The sequence below is a fragment of the Meleagris gallopavo genome, chromosome 5, assembly GCF_905368555.1.
Source record: "Meleagris gallopavo chromosome 5, MGAL_WU_HG_1.1, whole genome shotgun sequence".
Lineage (NCBI taxonomy): Eukaryota > Metazoa > Chordata > Aves > Galliformes > Phasianidae > Meleagris > Meleagris gallopavo.
In genome coordinates, this window is record NC_139408.1 from 22,172,571 (window position 1) to 22,185,499 (window position 12,929).

The 12,929-nt window shown below is 33.4% G+C and overlaps 1 protein-coding gene across 2 annotated transcripts in view; it reads right to left on the reverse strand.

Annotated features, from left to right (window-relative positions):
- Window positions 1-12,929, reverse strand: part of FUT8 (fucosyltransferase 8) — an 82,093-nt gene that overhangs the window by 7,951 nt on the left and 61,213 nt on the right. For both annotated transcript variants that reach the window (XM_085224632.1, XM_085224633.1), the window contains exons 8-10: window positions 9,680-9,917; window positions 5,807-6,053; window positions 3,879-4,055 (exon numbers count right to left, since the gene is read on the reverse strand). In XM_085224632.1, coding sequence (XP_085080758.1) covers window positions 3,879-4,055; window positions 5,807-6,053; window positions 9,680-9,917 — 662 coding nt within the window. The remainder of the gene's footprint in view (window positions 1-3,878; window positions 4,056-5,806; window positions 6,054-9,679; window positions 9,918-12,929) is intronic.

Sequence of the window (12,929 nt, forward strand, 5' to 3'; positions counted from 1 at the left end):
ATTTAGAACTTTGATATGTAATGAAAGGTGTATTGATACAAAGAAATTAGTAATTAAGTCCAAAATTTTTATTTGAAATATAAATTTTAAAAATAATAAGTGAAATCAAAAGTTTCTAACATGTAACAACGACTTTGAAAAAAAAAAAAAACACATTTTTGAGAACCTTGAAAAAGAACAGTCTTTCTCAGAATATTTTTACCCTTTACAAGGGAACTGAAATAAATAGTTGAAAGTAGCATGGATTAAGCAAATTTTCAGTCAGTCTCCAACCAAAAATAAGTTTTATATGAAAAATTCTAGATAGATGCAACAAAGATGGTAATTACAATGCTGTTGCAAAATTTTATTTCAAACCTGAAGTGCAACTTGTGTCACTAACATGCCAACTACAAATCGGCATGTTATGAAGCTAATTATAAAACAATTTAGATACAGATAAAATTTTCAAAGTTATAAACTCATTGCAACTACAAAGCACAAAGCCCATATTACAGGAGGTAGTAAGTTAGCTAATATACCACATTTGTAAGAATTAATCAATCTTAAAGAGCTTAATAAAGAAAATCAGAATATAGAGCAGGCTCTAATGTTAGAGTAGCCACCACTTACACCTGTAACTAGATCTTTCAAAGCCTGAGAAAATGGTGCTTAACATTTCTTAGAATAAGGAGGTTTACACTCAGAGTTCTTGGAAAATTTCTGAAATTAACACATGCTTATATTCAACAACATAACATACACACTCTTGACACATGGTAGCCATAATTACAATAGCATGTTGTACAAATGTGCCTAATTTATTCTCTTTTTCTCCTAAAGCTGTAGAAAAACTGTTTCCAAAAGTTAAATAGGAAACAATAGGCTTTACCACCTAATGTTAACTAGCCGTAACTAAGAAATCAGGACATCAATTGCAGTAGTCAATCAAAGAGATTTATTAAAACTTCCTCCTCAGCTTAAATAATTTGAACATATTTTTAAAGTAACTTAACAGAATTTCATCTTCCCAAGAGAATCACCTCCTCTAATAGTAAACCAATGCATTTATGTTAAGTTTCCTTCTGAAATCTTTTCCTAAAGAATCTGTGGTTTTTTTTTACTAGCAAACAGTCAGTCCAGTAACTTAGTAAAAAGAAAAGTGTTGTTTTGGATACTGCTTTAAAAAAAACCTCATCCATTGCTTCGTGCTTTTAACAGCAGCATAAAAAAAATTCCTCCTATACCACAGACTCCCTGAAATAGGGAATCTGAAAGTAAAAGGGCTTCACAGTAGGTTGCTTTATCATCAGAAACATCAGAGACTTCAGAACATCTTAAATTTTCATAGAAGGATTTGAATTATGATTAATGTTACTATGAACTTTGGGGTACTGAAAATACTGAAAATTAATTTTATAAACAGCTCCTGTTTCTTTATTTCAAATTTAAGTTTCACTGCACCCCAAAATTACCTATACATTCTCTTACATATACAGTTAGACAATTTTCCTTCCTCCTTTAATTCAGGAAATGGTATTCAAGTTGCTTTTAAATCTGGACTCCATTTCCATTTTGTAAAGTCAATTCTAAATCATTTAGCCATCAGTTTTCAACCCATTTCTTGAACACAGTGATTCCAGCCTAGTACTGATCTACTCACATACTTCAATTTTCAAAGAAGTATTTCTTGTACCCCCTGTCCAGTTCCTCATCCGAATGCTATGTTCACGCTTGGAAAAAGAGGATTCCTTTAAACATCCTAAAATGTGAGTGTAATAACAGACACAGGCAGCCAGTGCAATGAGTCTTCTAGTCCTGAATCCTATTTCCAACCAGGCTGAAAGCACAGCATAAAGAAAAACAGAGTAACTGGCCAAAGCTTATATCTTCATAAGCGTAGCCACATGTGGCCCGCAGTCTGTCTCCAGCAGGTGAGGTTTAATTCTCCTTCCCACTCACTATATATAGTGCTTTATACTCAATTTAAAGTTTTCTTTCCACAATAACTACAAAGAACAAAGAAAATGGAATTTCTAAAGCTCTACAGGTAAACTCTTGCTTCCTCCTACTTGCTTTCCCATCTGTACGTGACAATGTTATATGTACATTGTGAGCTTTTGTGGATTCTTTTTTTCCTTTTTAAACAGAACTCCGGCAATTCCCATTATAAGTATTCATGAGGTAAATGAAAAACGAATAAGATGTCAGACACTTACTGACAGAATCATCTATACACAGTATACATGCCTCAAACAGATTCATATGTAAGCTAGAAAGGTGTTGAATATGATTCCTTAATACATCACATGCATGTTCAGCTGCAGTATTTTGAACACTGTACACCTGTCAATAATAATGTAGACCAGAAATACATACACTAGAAAATCCAGGAGTTTGTTATTGAAAACCATTAGATCAGCTAAAGAACAAGCATTTTACAGCAACCCTATCTGTGACAAATATCATAACCTGTGCTTACCAGAAATTCTCAAGTACTTTAATTCCATAATCACTACAGCTAATTTCTAATCATCTTTTTATACATCATCCTAAATTTGAAAACATACCTTTTTTCTTTTTTAAACATGACTCCAAAAAAGGCAAAAACACTCATACATGCTACAGACTGAGACTACTATCTCTACTACCTTTGTTATCATACTTGTATTCTGCAGATATCCAACTGCAAGCCAGAATAGTACTGTTTTCATGGCTATGAATAATTTGAAATACTTCTCTTAATATAAAGAACATACTTGTGTATATGTTAGAAGGATTTTCATTATTTAAGTTCCAATATTGTTCGATGGACAACCACTCTCATGTAGAGACAGAATTTCTTCTGCACCCAATATCAAATCCAATGCAAGTTACTCAAATACAATAGGACAGTTGCTTCTATGAAAGCAGTGTTACTAGAACTTTATTTGCTTGGTTGTTTTTTTTTTTTTTTTTTTTGTCAATTGTAAAGTAATTAGTTTTCTTCACAGGAATAGGAAAAAAAAAAAAAAAAAAAAAAAAGAATTGAGCCAAACCAGCCACAAAACTATTAACATTAAATCAAAATTCTCCTGTAAAGTTCAGTATCTGCAGATTGGGGTGATATCTTTACATTGTTAATGTATCTTACGCACAGAGTTAAAGCATACAGTGCTAAGGATTCAAAAGTTGAAAACAGGAAAAAAAAAATGTCTAAGATTGTTAATGAAATATCAAATTTGCTATTCTACAAACAGTAATCAAAGTCATTTATGACCATATAATTCATTAAATATTACAACCTAACTTTTGTATTACCTGTCTTTTCACTGTTCAGATCTGCACTTTAAATGTTATGCTACCCTAATTGTTTCTGCTACAGTTCTTGTCTGTATATATCATAAAAAAAAAAAAAAAAAAAGATGGATTAGATTTCCATCTTATATGGCATTGTATACGTTTCATTTAGTTTTTTCCAACCTCCACAACTTTAAGCAGCAGGTTTTTACAGATGTAAAATAGAAATTGCACAATTGAAATACACAGGCTTGCAAGGGTGCAAATAATTCATGTTAGAAAATAACAGTTTCCTACTCCTTGCATATACAAAGAAAATCCACAGAGTCACAGAATCGTAGGGGTTGGAAGGTGCCTCCAGAGATCATCGAGTCCAACCCCCCTGCCAAAGCAGGTTCCCTACACCAGGTCGCACAGGTAGGCGTCCAGGCGAGACTTGAATATCTCCAGAGAAGGAGACATCCATGAAAAGAATTTCTAAGAGAAAAATCAAAAGCACAGGAAGTTGAAATTCTTTACTGTATAAAAGATCATAAAACAAGACCTGCGCCCACAATAGCCAGAAACTGTAAACAGTAATTAGAAGGAATAAACTGTAATATAATCATAATTAATCTTACTTGGATTTGGCCTCTTGCAATAATGAAGGGTCATCTGTAGCCAAATATACTCTCTTTTTATCAACATGCATTCTACGAGCAAGAAGTTCAAACCGCTCTTCAACATGCACCATATATTCTTCAATGGGATGAAATGCTGCTTCTGTTCCTACTTTGTCTGTCCTCCGAACATGAACGCTGGAACAGGACAGAAACTAGGAATTCAGTATATAAACATAACACATACTTAAACAAGTGATATTTTAACTTTAAATTTCATGCCTATGCTGCAAATTGAATCTATACGTTAAACAAGGAACGATTAGAAATCACTGATATCCATCACGACATGCTCACTTGAGAAATTATTAACTACAAGATCAGAAACATATATCAGACGTTTTAACAACATGAAGTTTACTGTCAGCCTCCTCTTGAATGTAATATAGGAAGGCTGCTCTGAAAGTAATGCCTCCTAATTTAATATGTTGGCCCACAATGCCAGAGGCAGATGCTGGTGGTATGGCAGTAGAGGCTGAACCTTCCCACCAATATTTCATTACATGTTGTTGCTGTGAAACAGATGGCAGCAGAAGGGCAAACAAAATGGTGTCTGACATGGAAGTACGTAAGAAGCAAATCTGTATTACTGAATTCCTCCACATAGAAAAACCTGCACTAATACTCATTGATGCTTGCTGAATGTTTATGGTGACCAAACAATGAACGCAAACAAAGTGAGGTAGCGAGTGATGCATTTCAGCGCTGGCGACAGTGGCAGTGGGTCATCTCTGCTGGTTCAGATTTTTATGGAAGTAGCATGCAGGTTTTTGCTCATCAATGGTGCATAGCTAATGGTGGTGAATATGTTAAAAACTAGTGTTTTGTAGCTGAGAATTTGCTCTATCAAATAGTGTTAACATGTCCCTTTTATCTGTTGTAGTGTCCATGGAAATAAATAGGAGGCATTAATTTTGGAGCAACCTATCTTGTAAAGAATGCAGGGAGCAACTGAAAGAAAAAAAAAAAGGAGGAGGTTCAATTAAAACATACTGAGTATTTCTTACCGGCAGAAATTATCAAGTGTAGTGCTTGTTTAATACATAAGCAAAATAAGAATATTTACATCATAGGTAAATTGGGACACCACTGTAAGACAGGGTTTGAATGAAGGTAGTTAAAATACATCTTCCTCTTCTCTTGAAACCTAACAAGTCTTAAGATCTGCCAGTAGAGAAGTAGCCTATCAGGTCAATGGTTAAAAGCCAGTTAAAGAACTAATATTTGGACAGAACTAGTATATACTAGAAAACGAAAGATGAAGGATTGAAAGAAAAATATAGTAAAGAAAGCAGCAGCAAAAACTGTCGTATCACAAGACAGTAGAAACCTTTCTTCCACAAGCTGTTCTTCATCACACATAGGTTCTTCCCTGCTCCCTACAGCTCCCCATACAGTCCTTTCCAATCCATAGATGCTGCTAGCAACAATTAAAACATCAGCAGAAAAGGCACACACCATGCTCAAGTGCAGTCAACAAGAAAATTATCAGTGGATTGCAGCATGTGAAACGTACACTTTTCCCCTCAATGATAAAGGTTATGATCAGTTTAAAAGAAGACACAGATAGAAAAGTGTCTTGAATATAAACTGCAAGGCAATTACATGAATGTAATTCAATGTTACTTTTCTAGATATCAAAGGACATTTAATTCTTCTATTGAACCTACATCTATTTCCAACAACAGGACAAGAAGAAAATGAATACTTGTAATCAATTTGTATTATGCACAGCTTACTAATAACAATGTCTTATTCTAAAAAGTACCCCCCTACTCTCTCAAAGTACCTCAGGCTCTTGGAACACCGTTATTAAAAAAAAACTATGAACAGGAATTATTGTATACATATATTAATGCATAGACAAATAAAGAAAACTAAATACCCACCCAATCACAGGATGTTTGAAACCGAGTTTCCTGGTGGCTTCCTCTATTTCTTTTTCTAGCCAAGGCTGTGGACGAATCAAGTATTTGACAAACTGTGAGACCCACCATACTGCAGGATCCCCATGTACGCGGATTAGCCTGTCAGCCAGGTCTTCAGGGACAGCCAATGGTAAGTAAGGTGGCCGTGGATGTAAGCTGTCAACAATGGGGAGCTCCACCACCTGTACATCCTTATCATTAGCCTCACCTGTATTAAAATAGATACCAGGATAAGTCAGATAGTTTACTAATTAATAAGCTTTATCATTACTTTGTAACATCTCAAAACATCTCAAACATGAAGCTAAACAAAAGCTTCAATTTTAAAAACATCGCCAAACCCATTCTCTACCTTCACCAGAAGAGAATTAAAAAACAACAACAACAAAAAAAAAACCACCACAATTTTAGGCTAGATTTATTTCTAACTGAAACTATCTATTCTACTAAAACAATGTTGAAGGTCTTTGAATTCTTAGCAGCTGCCAATCAACAAAAACTAAGAAGTGTTTCTGCACATATTCATACCTGTTTTTCCTTTTTAGTAAGACCAGAGCATTATTGCGGAAAGAGGTTTACTTGACTATAACTTGCTATCTAAAATGCTTAGGTTCAGTTGCTTAAGACAAAAGTAGAGAAACTGTTTAAGGCCTAAGAAACTGTTAAAAAAATAACTACACGGTCCTACTTTTTTTTTAAAAGGTAATTTTCATTTACCTTCAAATTTCTGAATATATTTTAGCAAATTCCAGCTTTTCTAACATCAGTTAGAACCATTAATTTAGAAAATAGAAAATAGAATTTGCTGTTCTACTGACAGAGACAGTTCTTGTCTTGAAGAACTTAAGCTATGAAGGTAAGCAGCAAACTAAATAGATCAAGGAAAACAACCAAGTACTACAGATGTACGTGATTTACTTATATGTAAGAATTTGTTATTTTTAAATACCAACTAAAGGAGAACATACAGATGTTTTAGACAGAACTTTCACTCAAGACTAGATTACCCTTACATGTGTCTAAATAACTAATCTTTATCCTCTGTCTTGAATTATACATATAAAATTATTAGTGAACTTATATTTTAAAAATTATAGTTCAATGAATATTTGAAAGATGACACTAACAAAAAGTGAACAGCTCTGACATTCCTCCCTTCTGGGCAGCCCTGCCTTAAAACAATTCACCCATAAAACCATGCCTTGAGGCTATAAAGTCAATATTCAAATGAAGCTGCAGGAAACTTTGCTTCCGGTTTCCTGTTTCAATTCATGATTCATCCTAATGGTTTGGAGGTCTTATGGGAAAATATACCATTATTAAAACATGTAAATTGCATTGTCCATCCTGTACTGCAGAAATAAGTTTTAACTGTATCATGATCTGTCCTTAATCTGATTTAATCTGTTTTTCTTCTTCTGTTTATTGTTCCTTTATTTTTATTACTTAAAAAAAAAAAAAAAAATACACCTCAGTTAGTTTATAACCGTTCTTCAATGTATTATTGGAGGATGCAACCAGGATGTCACGAATTAGCAAGTAAAAATGAGAAAGAGGTCTACCCTTTTTTCATCATAATGCAGTGATAACATAAAACTGCAACTTAGCAATTCAAAATATTATTGGTCAAAACATCCTTTCAAGATGCTTTTAGCTTTGAGTCTTACAAAAGAGACAATTACACTTGGGATGGCCATAGTCATCAAAATTCACAGAAGTAGTTAAAAACTGGAATCCAAGGATTCCTACCTAACTTAGGAATTGCACTGTTAACCCAAAAAATAGTTTTCCAAGTTTATTACTATAAAGTATTTGTATAGTATTCAATATAATGAAATGCTGGAACACACGAAACATTTCACAGGATAGAAAGACAGATGCAGTGAAAGGAAGAATTTTTTTTCCTCTTTCCAGCACTGATGTTAAATTCTAATCCCAGTGACAAGCTCAGAGTTCTCTTGAAACACAGCGTAACCACGTGCATGTCAGAAATGAAGGGGAGTATTTCTTGTGACTCTAGGATAAAGGCATCAGGCTTCTACATTTGATCATTCTTGCTGATATATAGCCTTAAGCATCATTGAAAATCTATAGATGAGGTGTCTGTCAACAAGAAAAAAGAACGAACACAGAGGAAAGAATAATTTCTGTCAACTCAGGATCTAAAAGCTCTGATTGTTAGTCCAAAGTATATAGCCATTATGGCACTGGGGTAGTACTGGTCTGAGGATGTCATGCTGTACCACTTGCATTTCTAGAGAAAAAAAACATATGCTATGAAAACATCTCATTAGCGTCACAGTCTCTTATAGGCGGATGTAGCCTATACAATTCTCTGTTGAAAATCTCAACATTTTTCAGATGTCCCAGTGACATCAAAGCCACTTTCACTGCTGCCAACCACATCCTTCTTGATATACTGGAAAGAGAGTAAAGAACAATGTTCTGACATTCCCTTGCTGAATCCTATAGGCCCAACTAATCTTAACAATCAACACTAATAGTTGTCTATCCTTAAGCAGAGTTACTGAGCCAAAATTCCTTTCTGGAGTAAGAGAATCATGCCATGTGCTAAACAAGTGCCAACAAATAAAATGGCTATAACCAGAAATGCAGCACAGCATCTCTCTTACTTGTTTCATACTCTTAATTGTTTTTGTCCATAGCTTAACCCATTCTCTACCCATTGTTAGAATATCTATTCATCTCCCAGTTACTACATGGCCTATAGTTGTTATTAATATGACATATTACAAAACTTGAAATTCTACTACCCTAACACATCTTCAGTTTTTTTTCCATGATGAAAACATATCTCTAAACTTACCTATTTTTAATATGAAGAGTCAGTTGTATTCTTAAAATCAACTGTGTTTTCCTGCACTTACTCAAACCATTACAAACTACTATTTTAACACCATTTGGAGAGGGAGTCTATAAAATCCAGTTTTAAGATCTCACAGTTGTTCACATAAAAGTTATCTGTACTGAAAATTAACGTAAGAAACTTTCTAGTGTTTAGCATAAATTCAGAAGAAAATGCCAGTCATCTACACTTACACTACACCTACTCCATTTGACAAATACCCAAAAAAGGTTTTAAATATGTAGGAGAAACTACAAAATTATGCTGATGGTTTTCTAGTCTCTTATGATGTTGACTGGAAGAATTTCATTAGAACGAATGCTGATTTCTTTGAGATAAAGCTATCTGATCCTCCAAACATGAATGCCAACTGAATATGCAGTTGCTTTTTTTTTTTTTCTAGCAAAATGGTTCAGTCCACAATAGGAATGGATCAATGTATGAATCTACAAATAGCAAGGCCTTTAACTTTGCTATTACTTTTACAACTTGAAGTTCAGATTGAGTCAGTTTAGTTTATATTACAATATATTTCAATACGGTTTTGTGTACGTGTGTGAATTCTCACTGAATACCATTTTCTTCATGCTTACATTATATTTATACTTCAAACATGCTTTATTTTAAAGTTTACCAACAACAGCTTCTATTTACATTTCAATTCCCACAAAAATTGAATTCATATCTGGCTCATAACACAGTGGCAGACTGATGAAGGATTATATTTAAAATCTGAAATTTTTATTAAGAAAAAAATCTCTGCCAAAGCAGTAGAATCCTCTTAATAAGAATGTTATTTTTTCAGTAGAACGTGTAAACAAAATTTAAACAACATTTATGCATACAATTGCAGCCATAGTTACTGTGGTTCACATAACATTAAAAGAAGAGTTACCAGAATAGTCCTACACAATAGAATTTGTAATAAATAAATAAATAGAAATTGAGTTAAGTGAGTTAATTGTTACCTGACCAGTGTCCAGTGGTTGTACCAGATCTGTCAGTACAGGACTCGCTTACAGGTCTAAATACAGTCTCCCAGCCACCAGTCGCATAGCGCCAATTCTGAGACTCTAAAATGAGCGTTCGCTGAGTGCCATAAGCAATCATGAAGCAGTAGACTACATGATGAAGCTGACAACCATAGCCACAGCCTTTGTTAATATTACAGACAAGTTTCTTAGCTTTGCTGCAGTCCTTTGGGTTCTGTAAATACAGATGAAAAAGTAAAGTTGAGGAGCAGACATACACAAAGACATTCATACTTTTTTGTAAAAAACTGACAAATGTCATAAATCACACAAGTCATCCTGCTATAATACATCTCATTAAAATGAATGAGCAAGCTTCAGCTCCATGAAAATTTTATGCGAGTTTTTCACAGTGAATGTGAACTGTTATTGAGCATTCTTCACTATGTTAATATACAATAGAATATCTTCAATCAGTTTCTCGCTTGTAAATCTGTTGGAAGAAGCTAATACTTGTATTCAGAATTTACATACAACCAACATGATTCTCTAATATTTGTACACAACATTCACATATAAGCAACATAATTCTAAGTCTTAGAATGGTCTTTTTTTAAATTCTTTTGGCATTCTTCCAAGTTTATTAGTTCTCTTTCAATGTCTACACGTAACATTAAAAAAAAAAAGAAAATTCTCAATTCACCTGGCTACAGAATAAAACATTTATTAATGGACTGCTTCTCAGACTAATTTACTAAACACCATATACAGACTACAAAACAGACAGCTGAATAGACTGACAGAAGATAGAACGCACTATCAATAAAATAATATACTATACTTCCAAATGTGCATGGGATGTTAATGCTAAGTATATTTGAATATATCAACTGTTAAATATTTTTAGGTATTTGAATGAGATGGAAGTAAAATCTATGTAAGTTTTCCTTTCTGTAAAACAGATTTCTGTATATATTTGCCCTTTCATTCTCTCAATATACTTCTGCATTCCAAAATGTTTTTTTTTTTTCCCTATAAAATCTCTAGGATGTAAATTTAGTTTTCAGTCAAACTGTGAGAATACTGATATTTGGAACATGAATAGAAATTTTCTTGCACTGCACCATCTTTAAATAAAATTTTCTGTAATTCAAGCTTTACAACAAATCAAGTCTTTCCCACATTCAACAAGTACCTTTTGGAGAACAGCAATTTTAAAGATAATCTGAATAATCCAAGACCTAAAATACCTAGCAAAAAAAATAACTTGGGAATTCAACTGTGAAGGAAAACATTTCAGATCTGAAAAACAAACACCACCATCTTACTTTAGGATTTCACTTTTTTCATTTTAAGGGAAAAGCATCTTGGGTGGCCAGCTAAATGGATACAGTTGAACTATCACTCAAATAAGGGGAATATGCTGTTATCTTGCACCTTGTAAGTGTTGGGAGATTCCAGCTCCTTTCCCAGAGAAGTTGTACAGGAAATGCAAATGCCTTTGTATATCTAGGTTACAAGGAAAGTGATAGATCCAGGTTTCCTCTACAAGAAATCTCTCACCATATTTTTTTCCTATTACTTAAGAACCTTTGTAATGAAGAACAACAGGCCATTAGTAGAGTTACAGAAGTATGGCTGACAACTTTACTGCAGCTGGGAAATAACATATTACACTGCAGCCCTCAAAACTGCTTCAGTACTCACAGAAACAATAGTGTTTAGTCTTGGATTTAATTAACATTAATTGATTTGCTTGTTTGAAGGAATAACCTTGAACAGCTTCTTTTAAATTACTGACTTAGGCTGTTACTTTCTCTTACTAAAAATAGCTCTCCTGAATTTATTTAAAAATTATTTTATCTAAGATATGCTAAACAGGAACCAAAAACATTTAAATAAAGTTATTTAAAGTTATTTCTAGTATCTGTGATTCACCAGAGAAAGTCTGGCACTACAAATCTTTACAAGAAGATTAATGAAACTGAAGTGAATTCCACACTATCAGGATTGGCCGCCTCAAATACTTAAGCCTTGTTAAATTCAACCTTAGCTTGGCAAGAGAAGCACAGTACAACTCCTTTAATTTTAGCATGTCTTGTTAAAAAGAATCTAGACTGTTGTGCTCCACTTGCTTTCTCCATGGTAATATTTTGTAGATGTTTGTATATCACATGTCCTTCTCAGTTCTCTTAGACTGAAATCTACACCTGTTTAGCCTTATTTCTTGGAACTATCCACTCCATATATTTGATGATTCTCTTCAGGTTTTCTAGTCCTATTACATCTCTCCCGACACAACAAGACTGGAACTGCATAGAATATCCACAATGCAGATATTGCTGTACACAAATCATATTTTCACAGAATTATAAATCCAAAATCTTATTACTCAATGGTATTTTCAACTGTATGTGTGTCTGTATGTGCTAATGATTGCCTTCTCTCTTGTACATAACTCAAAATTCAGTGCAGGTGTCTGTAATCTACAGTTTTATTATCCCATAAGAGATAGTGTAATTGGATTATGACTTAACAGCATGAAATGCTCCTGCATGCTTCAGTTTCAGAACTTTCAGTACAGGTTTTGCAGAATACTCATGGTATTAAAGACAGATATCTGCAATAATTGATTTAAAATACAATTATTTTTGCCTCAAAAATTGAGGAAAAATATAAATTATATAAGAATATAATAAATGATATAAAAATATAACTAAAACAACAGTAACAAAAGAAGAAAAAGGGAAAAAAAAGCAAGAGAGAGACCTAATTCCTGGAAAGTATTTGCATAAATAGATAGAAAAACATGGAAAAAGTTTTGATGGAAATTATACCTATAGTGGGAAACGGATACCACTGAATGGGTATTTACTTTTCCCCTAAACAAACAGCAATATTTTAAATGGAATCACCAGCAAGAATGGTGAGAACAGAACAGATCGTGTTTCTAGTCACATACGTTCTATGTAAATCAAAAGACTAAATAGCTTTAATGGTCTCTAGCACATTAATTCTACCACAAGTTCATTCATTGTTTCTTGTTCTTGATGAATGACTGAGTAAAATGAGTAAAACAAAAACACTTTTAGTCCACTAAATTTGTAAATCAATGAAGGACAATGAAAAACTATAGCGTTTTCTTATTGTAATGTGGATCCAAAACTACAGTTTGTTGTATTTTTACATTCAAATTATTGGCATACAACAGTAGCAGTAAAAAATCAACTAAAATCACAGAATCACA